Source organism: Wasmannia auropunctata, unplaced genomic scaffold, assembly GCF_000956235.1.
Source record: "Wasmannia auropunctata unplaced genomic scaffold, wasmannia.A_1.0 LD336088.1, whole genome shotgun sequence".
Taxonomy (NCBI): Eukaryota; Metazoa; Arthropoda; class Insecta; order Hymenoptera; family Formicidae; genus Wasmannia; species Wasmannia auropunctata.
The window spans coordinates 2,361,913-2,379,251 of record NW_012026802.1 but is presented as its reverse complement, the minus strand read 5'-3'; the positions used below and the strand labels follow the sequence as shown (position 1 = coordinate 2,379,251).

Sequence of the window (17,339 nt, the reverse complement as noted above, 5' to 3'; positions counted from 1 at the left end):
GTTAGATTTGTGTCGATTAATATCTCCTCGAAATGACGGCGTCATATTGTTATCTGTCGTAAGACTGAATTCTTGGAAAAAAATCTGAGAATTACGATCCGCATTCGAGCGACCTATTTTTTATTGTAATATCTCGACCGGATTATTCATGTGTAGCGACGATAACGTTTGCTAATGTCCAGTATCGTCTCTCATCAACCCCGATGCTCGCCCAATGGAATATTCATGCGAGTGAATATTCCACGTCCGCCAGGCAAGCAGATAACACACCGGCGGTGGTGGTGACTCGTCGGCCCCAGCTATGGAAACGGTAATGTCCAAGAACTATCCCGAGTTAGAGGATAACGACGTTACGGCTCCCATATAGTACAAAGGAGCCCGACGTCCGTCGCTAGGATATGTCCTCTCCATATCTCACGAGCTGCTGCCCGAGCTAACTCGTAACATTGAGAGAGAGAGAGAGAGAGAGACAAATGGCGATTAGTAGACAATGCCCTGAGGCGGAATCGATTAGAAGGTTTTTCGCATCTAATGACAACGACGACGACAACGATCGTGACACGAGACAACGGTGGAACTCACGAGGAGCTCGCGAGTGCCAGGTAGGAAGACACAAGGCGGGACTCTCACCGTTTTCTCCTCTTCTCCTTTTTTTCCCCGCCATTGTCACGAGATGAAGAGAGAAAGGACGAGGAAGAGAATACGGCGGAGGCGGCGAGGCGGGTGTACGATCGAGATTATGCAAATTTATGCAAGGGCCCCCTGAACGAACGTAAAACCCGGAGACAACTACGTGATCCCCGAGCACTCAATTACCCGGGGCTAAGCGCGACGAGATAGATGGAGAGAGTCGTTAATTAACCATTTATCCGCGATTCCCGGCGCTGGTATGGCGAATAAAAGATGAGATCGAGGAGGCAAGGAAGAGATAAGAGGAGAGAACGAGCGACAAACCGGAATATCGGCAAAACGCTGCCGCTCGCTCACGGGTCGTGACCGCCCCCGTGAGAGGAGGTCACCGATAGAGATGATCGACGTGCCGTGGACTCGATCGCTGGACGGAATGTATTATACCTATACCTTGTTAGGAAAATGACCGGAGACATAAGGGAAAGAAACGCGATACGCAGGTTCGTTAGAATCATCAGGCGTCGTTCAACGCAAGTCACTTGCTCGAGTTCGAGTAGAGTTTTCGAAATTTCCCTTTCCTCTTCTCGATTTTCTGCATTACTAAACTTCGAAACTGTACACCTTCTTTGTCATCCGGTAAAGTACGTCACGCGTCTATGATTCTGCTCTGTCAAATATGTAACACACTCCGGGGAGCAATGTCCCCGTCTCGGGAGTGCCTACGCGAATATAATGAAATCTGATTTAAGATATTAATAATTTCCTAACGTTTCAAGGGCGTGTCCACACGTGTAACGCTCGCTGAGATTACCGGGTCAATATGGGTTAAATGCGAGGGTCAATAGGGTACGCGGTGACGGATTCGACCAGGACAAAGCGGCATAAAGTTAAAGGCGTTGAGAAGCAAAAAAAAAAAAGAAAAAGAAAAATGACAAGAGTAGATAAAATGGAGAGAGATTTATTACGTTCTAGAGATGACTCTATCCGAAACGAAATAAGAAACTGCGTAGAAAAAAAAGATTTCATATAGCACATTTGACTTCATCTTTGCCTGTTTTTCTTCTTTCGCGTTTTTCTGCACACGTGTATAATTTATTCTTCGTAACATAACATTCTCTCTCATACTTTTCAGGTAACATAAAAAAAATGTATTTTATCGTTATTATTAGAATACGCTGACGAAGCGCGCGTTGTCCCGTGCAAGAAAATAGAGTCGACGATCGCCATTAAAATTCAAATACGCGGGAACAGCCACGGGCGAATTAGCAAATAATAAGATACTAAAATAACAAAGAGAGACAAGAAGCAGAGGTGGGCGAAAGAAACAAAGTATGCTCGATAGGAATTCATCGTGATTTACGGTCGCTCGTAATAATCGCGAGGATTACGCAAGCGCCAGCCAGGCGTGTCGCCCGCGCCAGGCAGCTTCGAGGTCGTAACTCTCAACCGGTTTGAGGCGGACCCTCTCCCGCCCGGATGATGACGGTTATCGTCGCTAGCATCGACGCGATTGGGATTTTCGGGCAGCATCATTACGATGACGATGCCGCTGTTGCAATCAGTGACGACGCGTTATCAATCGCGGGCGTGTGAGGGAGATTCAGGTGAACGAGAAGCGACCGTAATTCCAAAAATGCAGTAAAATTGAAGAGATTCAAGCTGATTTCTTCATCAGAAATTTAATTAAGGACGTAATAAAATCGCGATCATAATTTTTGTATTAATTTAAAATACGTAGCAAAAATTCGATTGCATTCCGTCTATTTTTTAACTTCTTAATTGTTTCACACTTTTAAAGATTTAATTTTATATAAATCAAGCTTCCCTCGATTACATAATTAGATATAAGCAGAATTTTTTTCAAACTTTGGATTATATATAACTTTAAGTTAATATCTAGACAACTTCCGCAGGCTAGAACGAAGAGTGAAACTTCGCGATCTATTTAATTCGCTTGGAAAATTTAAATCGCGCTTTTCACGAAATTGACTTGAGAAGTTGATTAATCGACAAGATTGAACTTACCCGTCGACGCTGCCGTGATCCCTTATAATAGCTGCCGCGACATCCCTCTTGAGACCGCCGTGGAACCAAGGCTGAAGAACATGTATACCGGCGTCGAGGCCGTGCAGCCTCATCATGGCGCAGCCCGGTGGTGTTCGTGAAAACGGTCGCCATCTCCGTCGCCAGACCATGCCTTCGTTTTCGGCTATGTCCTTGGCTTCCTTGGGATCCTCGACTATCCTGCCCACGCTACCGGTAAAATCCATCGCCACGCGTGATCGTATCGATTCCTGCAAGAAAAAAGAAAATCGATCGTTCGTAAATTCATCTTACATTGTTACCTTCGAAAGCTAAATCTTAAACCAAAATTCCACTTAAAATCTTCGATTCAATCAATTGAGAAAGGTTTCATTTCCTATTAGCAATTCTGAAAATTATTATATATAATTGTACACGTGATTATTCATTCTTAATCTGTAATTAATCTGTAATTATTCTTCGTAATCTGTTAGGAAAAATTTTTTATTTAAAAAAAAAGAACCGCTGCACTTTTTCAAAGGGAGTTTATCATCACGTGGATATACATGGATATTTTTCCAGTGAACGATGCGACGCACCGAAGTTTTAGCGTGTTCAATGATCCCGGGATAAATACGTCCATCTATATCCCGGGTATGAACGTGAGTTTGAGCGTTTCGACGTTCATCTCTTGGCAAACGGAAGCCCGTCCTTTACGAGTGAGCACGATGAAGGGAGCGAGCCGTTCCGGGCTGCCGCCGAACGCTTTTATTTGGGATTAGAAGCGCGGGTGGTTTCCAGTCCGGTAAATAACTCGTCCTGCAAGCGAGAGAAAGAAGAAAGGAGAGAGCGGAATTTCTTCCTGTTTCCATCCCGCTCCCGCTCCCGGTGGTGATCCACGGGCGAGTAAAACCGCGCCCCGCGAATCCCCCGTAAAATTATGGCCCGAATGCGATACAGCCGGTAACAATCGCGAACGATAACTCATCGCCGCGCCGCCTCTCCGGCAATAATTTTCACCGCGGACTCCCTCTTTCCGCGAACCGCGGATTCCACAATCGGCGATAAAGAACACACCGATGTCGAAACGAGAGTCTCGATATCGCGCGAGATGATCGCAATGGTATCGTGGCGGAACACCTGGAGATTGTAACACCTTTGGATACAATAATGGAGTGTGATTGAGATCCCATAGATTTCCGCATCAGCCCACAATTTCTAGCATTCGGATATATATGTGTTCCACAAATCCACATTTCGATTTTGAAATTGTAGCTCGGGCACCTGTCTGATATCTAATTTCACAGTGCCGATCAAAGCGATAAGTGTATCTCGGGCATCTATATTCTGAAATTTTAGACGTAGTAGATTATATCCGGATATCTGAACGCTGACGCTATATTGGAAGCTCGGTGTGGACGTATCCCGAAGGATAATTTGCGTCGTCGCATAAGCAACCCCCGCTATCCCCTCGCTCTTCAGGTCCTTGATAACGAGCAAAAAGCCGGAGCGCACGTAGTGGATTAGTCGGTCGTTAAAATAAATAGACGCTCGCGGCGCGAGTACGTACGAGGGAGAGAATTACGGAAGAGAGAGAAAGAGAGAGATATATATATAGATATATATATAGGAGGAGGAGGGGTTCAGCGTTCCTCATCAGCCGGAGAATTACCGTAGAGCGAGAACTCGAGGGTGCTTTCAGGAGCCCCCGGAAACCGGGAAAGCCGGTGCGGCCCCGAGCATACGCCCGTAACCGTGGCCGGCCGCGATCGATGTTCAACCAGCTCTCTCCAGTTCGGCTTGCCTCCTTCTCTAAACCGTTACGCGTCCCCTCTCGCTCTCCGGAGAGGGAGAGAACAGAGAAAGATAGGAGTATCTTCGCGATAGGCTTTCGTCCTGGTGTGGCCTTGACACCGGAGTGACCTGATATGCCCCGGCAATTTAGAAACTGCCTTCCAAGACACACTGAAGAGAAACAATCGTCCATCTCATGTATGGAATATCTTCCTCGTTATTACTCTTTATGATTTAATAATATAATATATAATTATATTACGTACATGATATAATAATAATAATAATAATAATGTAATACACATATCTGAACAAAACATACAAAATGTACATATTTTTTAATATATATTTTTTATTTTTAATGCTTTTTCCTACATGAGTTCCGCAGAAGAAATTCATCCTAAAATACCGGCCGTCACTATTTCATTCGTTCCCTCGCGTTATTGACATTAAAGAGTAATAAAGGAGGTGAAAGGTGTTGGATATCGTAGGTGTACAACAGGAAGTTAATAACGACGTGTACTATCAGGAGGGCTTCCGCAGGTAAATTGATTTTTAAACGGTGCACTGAGCGATATCAGGACGAACGTTTAGCGGCGTTAAAGCCTGGCGGCGCAACCCAGACCAATCTAAGTCCGGCCACGTGTATATAATATTTTAAGGGATGTCCGACGAGCGAAGTTAACGTGGCGAGCTTCCCGGGTTCCGGGTGAGTTTACTACTTCCGGCCTAACTTCGTCGGTTTAAACACATAGAGGAGAGCGAGCGAGTGGGAGGGAGAGAGAGAGAGAGAGAGAGAGAGAGAGAAAGAGCGAGGTAGAGCTTTCTCTGGCTCGGCCAAGCTTCCTCGTCGTGTTTTATCGTTATTACAAGCTCCTTCGAAGTTTACGACTCTGTGCAGCGGATAACGTTCTCCGCCCTTCCTCCCTCTTATCCTCGTCAACCCCCCATCCCCCTCATCGTTCGATCAACCTTTACACGAAGCGCTAGCCGTCGGAAATGACGCGTCCTGGTTGCACGACCACCGCCCGTTCCGTGGCACATCCGCCCTCGTAAAGGAATTTCGTTACGTCGCTTATGGAAAGTCGACGTCACTTCGAAAAGACATAAAAATCGTCACTGCATCGACAAGCTATATTATGAGCTCTTCGCACAACTAGACCTCGATGTTAATCTTGACAGTTAAATCTCGAGTTTGAATTCTGTTGGAGCGTTATTTAAAAATAAGTGAGAAATAAAGATTCGTTGTCTACGCATATTCCCAAAACTTTTTCGATTCTTGCATAAAAAATTGTGAAACACATCGTACAATAATGGTATTGAGAAAGCAACATGATAATTTCGAATAATTATACGTTGGAGAAAAAAAATGCAGACGTGATGCTTTGTAAGCATCGCAATTTTGTAAATTTTAACAAGAATTATAAAATAATTAGTATTGATGGGTATCGCGTAATGATAGCGGTATATCGGGAATTAATGCGATTGAGATAAACTCATCATAAAAGCTGCAACATCACATACCGGATTTCACGCCGATTCATTTCACGGTGTATCTAAAATCATCCTCGAGAGATACTCGAGATCACCACTTTCCCCTCATAACGAAATTTCGCTGACTCGCAAGATCACCGGTGGTTTCGTGCGTGAATACTCTTACCTGGAGTACCACTCCGTCGTATTATTTCGCTTTACGACATTTTAAATCGTCGCCAATATAACGGTGATATTGTGAAATTGCGAGGCGATATTGTACGTCGCGACAGCGACGCGCGTGTATGCGCTTCTCAGAATATCACGTGTGTGCTCCGCTGGCGATTGGATTTCCCCTCGCCCCTCCCCTATCTCTCCTTCGCTCCTCGTCGCTGTTTCGGCAGCATTTCGCGACTCCCTCGTTATCGTGGATGCCTAACGTTGTTTTACGACCGATAAAAGCATCCCTCGCTCGTCTGCTGGTAGCGTATCGTTTTACCCGGGGCTGCGTGGCTGCTAGCTGTCACGTAGTGTCTACCGAGCGGATATGAGAAATCAGCCTTTGCAAATGAGATAAATTCTGCCCGGTTAATTATCCTCGCGATTTCGCAATTCGTCGCGCGTGTCTTATGTAAGTCAGTGAAAATAAAATGACGTATACCTATACATATATCCTAGCCAGATATCACAAATAATTATTTTGCGCAATATAAAATTTTTTATTTGACACAGTCGAGAACATACTGCAGTAACTAAAATTTTATGTCAAAGGCTGTAAATAAATATTTCCCAAATTATCTTATTTTCTTTTCAATCGTCATTATTTCTTCTCTCGTTCAAATAATGTATTGTATTTATATGTATTGATGGCCATTATTATTGTATTTATATATGTATTGATGGCCCATATATAATATGTATACATATTGCTTTTTTTTAGAGGCTGTAATCTCTCAGATGATCGAGAATTACAACGCGAAAAAGTGCGAATCTGCGTCTTTTTCTACTTGTAACTTCGATCTTCACTGCGGGACGGCCTGGCAGTCGCCGATTAGAGACGCATCGACCGATCAATAGTCGTTCTTTCCGCGTGTTACTGGGTTACTATCTCGCCTCGTGGTCATGCGATAGCGTAATGCGTCGAGAGCGTAGTTGGAGACGAGCGCAAAACGCCTCATAAAGCCGAGTTTTTAACGTGATATATTTAATCACAGCGAGATTCAAAGCTCCATAATAAGATATTAAAATATTTTGTCGAAAATTGATTCTTCAAAATTCAAAAAATCTGACCAATTAAAATTATGGTTAGTTGTTGTTGGAGGCACACAACGGATTTCCAATGAAATCGTATGTGCGCAATATTAATTAATATCGCGTCTCGTGCTTGCAGTATAAAGACAAAAGTAGGAGGGGATAAGTGCACATTCTTGTCCATCGAAGCTTTCACGAATACGCGGTGTCCCGCGAATGTCGCGAGTTCATATACGAGTCTTGCATGGTAACGCGGAGGGTCAACCACGGTCGAAGATAAAGCCGTCAAAGGAGGGGGCGGGGGGGGGGAAGGAGAAGTGGGAGATTGTACCTGGAGACCCCGCGAGTCGCGCGCGATATCGATCCCACCGGCGACCGGCCGTATCGCTATCGGCCACGTGGACACGTTGGTTGCACCGGCCGGAGAGATAAAAGGATTCCTTCGAAGCGCATGCGGAACTATGTGTGCGGAAAACTTTCGCGTTGGTTTCCATTATATTTACTCGGAAAACATCGGCTGGCCGGACGACCGACCGGTCGGCTGGTCGTTCGCTCGGCATCGCCGCGCGCGAGAGATACGCGGGGAAGGGTTTATCGAGGCTATTTCCGGTAGTACACTGCGGGGGTTTATCGCTACGCCACCACCTCTCCTCGCCCTATCGAGAGCGATGCGAGAGACGTTCGGACTAATATTTTGCAGAAAATAAAACAAAGCCGCGGCATGATGCTCCCGCATTTATTTATACAAGCTTAATCCGATAGTACTTTTTTTTTTAAAACTTGCGTTAAAGCGATAGGTATCAAAGCTTGATAATTTACACGTTGGAAATTTTCTGTTTGCTATGTTTTCAACGGTCTATTTGGATATCTCTTTTGCGTCAATGCAAATACGAGCGTTAAAATTTGGAAGTGGGAAAGTGATGAACATTGTTCTTGGAAAACGTTATCTATATCGTGAGAGTACTTAACAAAGCAATATTTTAAAAATTAACTACTAATAAATTAGACTTTAAATTCTGTTACGGGATCAAGTATGATTACCTTGGAAATGTCAATTTTTATAAAACTACGTAATCGTACCTGGAGATTCTTGAGTTCTTAAAAATCCTTTTTTTTTTTTTAAAATAAAGATATAAAAAACCGCAGTTTTCTGTAAAATTTGTCTAGTACTTAATTTGTATACCGTAACATATTGCACATTTATCCTTCAGGGAACGCAGTCGTCTCTTTGAGCGAAAACTTTTTAGAAATTCATGATGCTAAAAACCTATTGGTCCGCCGATCAAATTTGCAAAATCCGATTACGATAAAGGCTGCACAGCAACGTGCAGCGGTCGCGAGATTTGTGACTTAGGGTTGACAACCCCTGACAAGCCTGTTGCTAGGCGCCCATCAACTGTCCCTGCACAGAGTTGAGGAACGAACGAACGAACGTACGTACGAACGAACGAACGAACGAACGTGGGGGCCTGCCTCGCTTTGCACCGATCGACGCTACTGCGCATGCTGCTCTTTGTTCCCCTTGTCTCCTCGTAATACGGTGTACCCCCCATGCTACCCGCCCCCTCCCCCTGTTTGTCTTTGCACCCCTAGCTCGCCTGCGTGCCCCGATACGAGGCAGCGAGGCTCAAAATCGTCTCCCGGGTGGTACCACAAACGAAAAAAAAAGAAAGAAAGAAAGCACCAGTCGGTCCGATTTAACTCTGGTCAGTAACGTTCGCGAGCCATTCCACCCCTGTCTATCACGTCACAACTTTAATGAAACTTGGCGAATTCGTAGAACAAAGGGAAAAAAATCTTAATGAGTTTCTTCGTTGTTGCTGACGTGGTCACGTTTAGGGGTTAGAGCTACCACCTCGAGGTTGTAGCCGCCGTGTTATATTGGAAACTATCGGGAGATAGTATTTTTTGTAGGAAAGTTTCGTAATAAAAGCACTCTAAAAGGACGCTCGCAAATTAAGAAAGTTTTTGTCCGTCAGAGGCGTCTTTTGTCTCTAAAACCTGAATATTAGCGCGAGCTAAAATTGCCGGCGCGCTACTTTATTACGCAAACCATCCAGTTTCATCGCAAAACCGGAGTCACGGAAGGGGAGGGAGGTGGGGACAGGGGACAATTCGCGGCTATTCGTCGTAAAGAGTGGAAAAGTATGGCGGGCGGAGGGAGACAACAATGCGGAAGGATTTTATACGAGTACGAAATTACGCCACGAATAATTCAGCCGGCTCTGAAAGAGACGAAAGAACCGCGGGGCCACAGGCGACACGCTTCCGCCATCGACCATTGCCGAGTTATGACATCCATGCGGAGGGTGTTACGCAACGATCTCGCCGGCAGCGACGGGCCGCGCTATCGTGCGACTTGCGCGATGACGCACGTCGAGCAACTCTGTATTAATTGTCCGAGGTTATCGAACAAAGGCGAATTACTGTCACAAAGCTGTCGTCGGTGCACGTCGCCGTCACCGATGTCGTCGTCGTCGTCGCGGCGCAGCTTCGCTCGTTGCGGAAGAGACACACACAGGAGAAGAGGACGTCTCCTAAATTGCATCGGATACGCTCGGTCTCAGATAGTAGTCGACCGGTAGTTTAGATAGACGTTAATTGTGCCCGGCGATTCGCTTGGGAACACGTCCGGCGCAGAGAGAGAGAGAGAGAGAGAGAGAGAGAGAGAGAGGAAGCGAAGACGAAGTTCGTTCTGAAATAATGGAAGAACCCGGCCGCCCGCCGACATTAGCTCGGTCGCATCGTCGAACAAAGACAAATTACGCGGACGGCTGGCCGGAGCTCGCTGGGTTGTACGGTTCTCTTCGGCTTCTCAAGAGATCCCTATCGTCGCCGTTGCGCAACCACCACGTGGAGCGGAGCCCCGGCTACGGACCGATGATTGACGTAAAATTATGCAAAAACTGTCGTCCCGCACTCGAGCGCGAGCGGAACATGCGTTTCTTTCATGCGCGAGGTACCTTCCTCTCTTCATGGCGAGCACGGACAAAGAGCTTAAGGCAGAGGCAGACAAGCTGGCTGACATCATTCTGGAGATCGATCGGTGTTCACAGAGGAGCGAAGAAAAAAAAACGACTCCTTTGACAATTGATGGCGATTCCTCGAAAGAAACGAAAACACCGCCTGAATATCTCTAATTCGATCGACTTTTTATACAATAATATGCGCAAAGAAGCGAAAAAAAAATATATAGGTATATATTTATAGACATTTCTAATATTTATAGATAGATCTGTATTTTTATTTAAGTCCATAATTTGCGTTTTTAGCTTCGAATGCAAACGTCCGAGTCTGACTCGTAGTTATTGCACACAATGGACACCGAAGTCATAGTTGCGGAACATTATCGCATTGGCGTCAAATGCGGGATAACAATACGGGCTTTAACGCATAAAAGAAAGGTCTTTTGCGTAATCTATAAACTTTTACGGATTCACGGGGCGCAATTGCGGTTCACAAAGCACAGGCGCGGCCTGAAATCTGATTCGACCGAATTAATCAACCTGCGCGCGTTCATCGCGAGAGTCCCCCCTCATCGGCTCGCCACGGAAGCGTAATTCGCGCGATACTATTTCTCCTAGCCTCCACCACCGTGCCGCGGTGCGTTAAACAATTAGTAAGAAAAAGGGGGACGTCGTGTATTTTAGAACGCTAATAGGCTAACTGGCTCTTTTCCTCGTTAACCGGCACCCCTAGTCAAGCTAAAATATTCCGACTTTACAGCCGCAACAAGTTTCCTAACAAGTTTCAAACAAGCATGCTAGTTGTCGGGTAGGGGAAGAAAAAAAAAGGGGTATCGTGCAAACTACGCTGAAGGCGAGGTCTGTCGGTCGTTATGAGGGCATTGCAGACGTTAGGCCGATAACTCACGTGCACTCTTGCGCTCGCTCGATCGTGCGCGACGTCACCGACGACGCCCCGACACCGTCGCGCGGCGAGCGCGTATAATACGGCCGCGTGGGCCGCGCGCAACCACGGGCATTCAGATGCGTTCGATCTCTCGCGTCTCGTACCGTCGGCGTGACTCGTACATACGTGCACGCCGACGATTATAATGCCCCGGCCCCGTGTCGCATACGAGAGGGAGAAAGAGTGATAAATCGGTCGGTCGCGCCCGTGCAATTTGAATAATAAACGGCGCGCTCGCTAAACCGAGAAAAACCTCGGGGCTCGTATCCGCGTCGCGATTACGCGCTATACAACCCAGCGCGCTAACGTCTCGTGCCGTACTAAATTACCCTCGCGCGTTCTCTCAAACTACGTTTCCCCGCTGTCGATTTACGATTCATGAAGTCGCGAACGAGTGCCGTAAGTTCGAAAGTAAGGGAAAAACGCTGTCGCTCGATTATTTTACACCGAGCGAAACGTTTCCGTTTGAAATGTTCGACTGTATCCGCAGCCGATGCCGTCGGTGTGATGCGAATGTAAATCACGTTGTTATGTTTAGTGAATTTCGTTATATATCTAAATTATGCGGAGTATAAATTAACGATAAGAATAATACGAAAGGAAATATATTGACATGATATTGCGACGAGGAAATTGCTCCGAGTATTTAAAGATCTTTGAATTGAGTCAAGCGCATTTTCTCTCTCTCTCTCTCTCTCTCTCTCTAGAAAATGTACTATCACGTCCTTCAATATCGCCCTCGGTGGTAGCTGGAGTGGGATACGGAAATCTGAAGAACGGGATCAGAGGGGGCGATCGAGCACAATGGCTTGTTGTGCCGCGTAAGCCGCACTTCGGCCTCTCTTAGAGTCCTCAGTCTGAACGCGCAGCAGCACCAGATGACTTCCTCTCTCGAGGGATGCGCGACAATGCAACGTCGCGGATGCGTCGCGTTTCTCTCTCTCTCTCTCTCTCTCTCTCTCTCGGGAAGAAGCTAAAATTGCGCCGGTAGGCGGAAGTGCGCGGAAGCACTCGCAGCTATCGATCGCGGCTTACTCGCGGGAAATGGCTCGTTAAGAAGATTGGAGAGGACCAAATGAGCTTCGCGAAGGAGCGCGAAAGCTTCTCGACTTCGCCGAAGCTTGCGCGCGACGCGAATCGATGGGAAATACGTTGTTATACCATGCACGAAACCGTCTATTCGAGGACGTCGCTGTAAACCTTGATTCGATTCAATTTTCGTCTGAAAAATTATACATAATTGCGTTTGTATAACAACGTATTGATTACAAAATATAATTAAATTTTTTTATAAACAATTTAGAATATTTAAATATTTTTCATTTTTTCAATTTAAGGCAGAGCTTCACACTGTTTGTGTGTGTTACGTAAAAGTACAAAGTGCTCCTACTTACTTACACCGTACACGTTTGTCCGCTTCTTCCAGTTGAAGAGTTACGGAATGTATGTGTGATGCCGCGTATGAAAGTTCGCGCTCGATATGGCTTATGTACCGTGCGGGCGAAATATAAAGAGTGCAAGCGGCGGAGTGCCAGCGCGCATAAGATAAAATTAGACGTTCGGTCACGTGTGCAGTGTTCCCGACAGAAGTGTTAAACAATTTTGCCAGAGGCACGTTCCGGGGCGAATAAAAATAGACGCGATAATTCTGAGCGGAAGATGGAATAGCTGGAGAGAGAAAGACACGGGGGATGGAGCAGGAGGTAAAGAGAGAGAGAAAGAGAGAGACGGACAGAGCGAGAAAGGGAGTCACGCCAAGAGACGGACGCCGCGGGATAGTCGGCCGATTATTGACATCAATGCACCTTTTAACTTGCTCAAACGGTCATCGTTATTTCTACATTAAATTAACTGCCGTGGGCCAAGTGTCGCTCTCGTTCCCCTAACAACGTACCGAGAAAGCTAAAATTTGTTACGGGACATCGTCATCGTCATCGTCATCGTTCTTCCTCGAATCTCGAAACATCTAATCCGTTTCGTAACGTTTTCTCTCTCGAAAGTATACTTCCGATCGCGTAACTGTTTTGTTTTGTTTTTTTAACTCTTTCTAAGTAATCCGTAAACCAAACTCTTTACTCTTTCCGCAGAACGAGTTAAAAACTTTTCGCAACTATCTCTCCTTTCGTTTTACCTTATGCAAACCCTCGGCGTTGCAGGACTGTGTACCCCATTAATCTCTCAGTTTTTAATTAAATTGAGGTCTTGAAAGATAATTTTTAACGGACGCGTATGCTCGTGAAACATATTCCCGTCTGCTTCCGCTGAAGAGGGAGAAATGGACTCGCTCTGCCGAGAACGAGATCTTCATTCGACCATCCAGAAGGTGAAATATCAGCTGATCCGCAATTGCTGCGATGATGAGAAAATAAAACGGGTCTTTCAATGACGAGTAAAATGATATTCAAAGACACGTTTGCCTTTCGAGAAAGCTCGCCGGGGCCAAGAGTTCCCGAGAGTACAGCGGCCTAACGACGCTTGCGCCGAGATTAATCTCCGGTCGCGCGCGACTTACGCAAAGTCGTACTCGAAGTAACTCCGACTTCGTCTCGGCGGTAAGTTAATCAAGATCAGAATTAGCGGTCCCGCTGCAGTCGCACTCGCGTCATTAATGGGTTACCTGAGGTCGCGAAGCGCACGAAAAAAAAAAAATAGGGTAATCCCTCTCATTAACGCAACCGCGAAAAGCGGCTTTCAGAGAGATCCTATGTTGCTTTTTATGAGAGGACAATTAAATTGTAATACTTGTTTAAAGAGGCGCGCTCTTCCGTATTAAATACGGAATAACAATCACCATTGCGACAATATATAATAGATTTTTAAAAGCGAGATTTTTTTATCTGAAATTCACGGTCAGTTCTCTGGACATTCTCCTTTTCGCATCCAGAGACAGCAAAAAATTGCAATCATTCGATGTTGTATACCCGCGATCTCGTCGTTCCGCCATTATTCTCGGCGAGTTTACTCGTGTCAGCCGCCCGCGGCAAACGCGTTTAAAAAAAGGGGTTCCTTTTGACGGCTGTCCTTGGCCGTGACTAGCCCGTCCTCGACGTGCACGTGATTACCTTGAACAAGAGGTCCCAAAAGCTTACGTCATCTGATTCTAATGGTCGATCGCACGTGGAAACATCATTCGATTATGTATCCACCTATACAGTGAAAGCGAGTCGCACGCTCTTTTAAGCGATGCATCATGATGATCGAAATAAAATTTCAAATTTATTAAATTTATTCGTATTAAATCCCGATTCTTAATTGAGTGTGCAATTAAATGCAGTTAACTGCAGTTATCAATCATTAACTCGCGAGCATTCACAAAAAATAATAAAACTGAAAATTAAGCGAGAGCAATCTGCATAAATCAAGGAGATTAAATCTTGATTTGCGAAACTTCCGTAATTTTGCATATTTAACTTTCCCCCTGCGAAAAAAAAAAATATCGACGATACTGCCGGTTTGGTTCAAGCACGCAACATAACAAGTGCAAATTCTTTCTTATCTCGGATAATTCTAAATTATTTCTTATCTTGGAAACGCGTGTTATATTTTTTCCAAGCAAATTTACCTCGCATGATCGACGCTTATATGTAGCCCTTAACAGGTCAGGGAAATCTACGCTCTTACTCGCCGCATATTTAAATAACTTTCCAAAGAATGCGCCGTGATCTCTGGCTATTCGCTCCCGGCGATTATCCTGCTGAGTTGAAAAAGAGACGTGGGATGCGGTAAGAAAGGTGAGCGGGGAGCAATACGAGAGAAGTCGCGAAAAAGATGAAGCAAGACTCGGGGGAGGCCAGGAACTATCAATCGAGAGGAAGCCGGTTTATCCTCTTCCTCCCCTTCCCCCTTTCCCTCGAGGATGAGGAGACTCGCGGTCGTGTCGGAATTATTACCGTCGCCTGTAAAGTCGCGCTAGACGCGCTCCAACCAAACATCGGAGCAACTAGAGTAGTAGCGTTTCAGCGCGAGATTACGGGTACCGGCCGGCCCGCGCACGCTTGTTAAACGCTTACGCCGATCGTAAAGCCTTAAGAGAGTTACCCGCCGCGCGCCGTCCTCGTAAACATACGCCGTCCCGGCCGTTGCGCACCACCCCGCCGGTGATCGTCTGGCGGTTCTGGGGCGCGCGCGAATGCACGAACTCTCTCAAGTGCCACCGTCGATTCCGTGTAATCATGCAAATTACGCGAATGAACTATTTCGGCCGTTTCTCCGCCTTTTCGTTCGTTCTCCGCTTCGACGATGACGAACCGGCAACCGTGAGATTAGATCGACGAGACTTCTATTCCCACTACTGCTCCCCCCCCCCTCCGCTTCGTCGCTCTTCCCTCCCTCCTCCTACGCTCGTACGTTAGGTAACAACGGTAATTATCGTTCTCCACGGGCACAATGGAGAGCTGGTGAGACGGCGCCGAAAGCGAAGAAATCTAATGTATGGCCACTTCAGGTTTTAGCAACCGTGAAATATGTATGTAACTAGCAGCACTTTCAACGTCGAGTCCAGAAAGAAGCGCCCGTTTCAGATAGATATATATGCTCGGGTAGAATTATGCCATCCTCAGGAAGGGGCAATGAAAGCTACTCGTATCTTTCGCTGCACTATTTCACCGACTCTTTTGTTTAGAGCTATTTCATTTCATTAAGTGTTTAAGCATTTCATTTCATTTCGCTGTTGCACTTTCAATATCCAAGTTTCTGTTTCTCTCTCGTTAATATCTGGGTCTCCTTGCTCAGATATACGTATATATACATTTTTTTTTTTTTCAAACGTGTCGATGCATAAATAGAAAAATGCATTTCAATGCGCAAACGAACATTAAAGCGGAGCGAATGCGATGCGACAGCGCGTGAATTGAATTTCGATTGCTGCGAGGCTGCCGCGGCAGAAGCCTATACCAAACTCGGTCACCACACCGGCTTTTCGCGGTAACGAGCCTTCAGGATGCTCACAAATCTTCTTCGTCGCCTGGGACGTCTCTCGAGCAGTCACGTTCCGCGACTTTAGCATTGCTAATACGGTACACGTCGGATTAACGTTCGCGGTGCGGTGGAAACGCTCCGCAGGAGCAAGAGAGAACTCCCGAAACGAGGGTGTCCGCAATTTTCCAACTCGGGGAAAACCGCGGGGGGTTCCTTCGCGAGTTTCCGCAAACTCCACCTGCCGCTCCGGTGTTACGTTAACTCTTATCCAACCAACCTATTTTCCAAATGTAAACGGGCAACGCTAACTTCTTTTCTTTTTATAAAAGAACAAAAAAGGTTGCATTGTATGAAAACACTATACACACACGGAATACATACATATCACAGGAAACCTATTTCAATAAAATTAACTTGTTGAACAAATTTATACATTTGCGAGAGGAATTACAATTTACGTAATATCTATTTTACGTACAAATTTATACCAATTATGTAGCTATTCGCGATCGTTTGCTGAGTTTGAAACTCTGAAACATGCGCCAAATTAAGGCTGACAGTTCCTATCTCCTCTCATCGAGAGAACTTTGTCTGCCGTCTTGCGCCGCGTCTTGACCCGTAAGTGGATTAATGTTGATACTCGCGTTTGGCATAGGCGACGAGGTGATATTCCCGGTACGCTCCGGGGACCGAGGAATGCCGCGAAAATACGGACGGGCAACCACGTAGATTATGTAATAACCGCTGACAGTCCGTGCGACTCTAAAGTCACGGCAGCTGCGGAATTACGGCGAGCGGAAGACAGCGAGGAGAGCGCGCGGGCGAGCGAGGCGGAATGAGAAAAAGACGTGGAATTTGCTAAATGCGGAACGGAACAGCGAACCGCGTCCAAGGTGGCCGAGCGAGGGGAGGGTTTTAAACGAAGTTGGACATGCGCCAAACCCGAACTTGCATCGGTGATATTTATGACTGGCGCTAGGCGATCTATATGATTAAGGTCTTCAAAGTACCTGCCTCAACTTGGCCGCGCGAGAGAGAAAGAGAGAGAGAGAAAAAAAACGCAGACTCGGCGCGTCTCGTTGTCGTAAAATATAGAAAAAAAAAGAACAATACGAGAAAGAACGAGTTATGGACTCCGCCCTGATTCGCGGTTATACTTATCATCACATCCTTCTTCCTTTCCGTTTCTGCGACGCAATTTCGACATATTTCTTCTTGAAGAATTTGTTCTCCAAGATTATTTAAAAAAATTAATAAATTCTAAATTTCTATGAAAGAATAGTTAACACTCGAAACGCGATCTATTAGATTTATTAAATGATCAATAATTTTATAAAAAT

General features: G+C 45.8%; 1 protein-coding gene across 11 annotated transcripts in view; it reads right to left on the bottom strand.

Moving 5' to 3' along the window:
- Positions 1–17,339, bottom strand: part of LOC105448265 (growth factor receptor-bound protein 14-like) — a 253,642-nt gene that overhangs the window by 5,616 nt on the left and 230,687 nt on the right. For all 11 annotated transcript variants that reach the window (XM_011686759.1, XM_011686758.1, XM_011686760.1 and 8 more), the window contains one exon: positions 2,656–2,924. In XM_011686759.1, the coding sequence (XP_011685061.1) occupies positions 2,656–2,924 (269 nt within the window). The remainder of the gene's footprint in view (positions 1–2,655; positions 2,925–17,339) is intronic.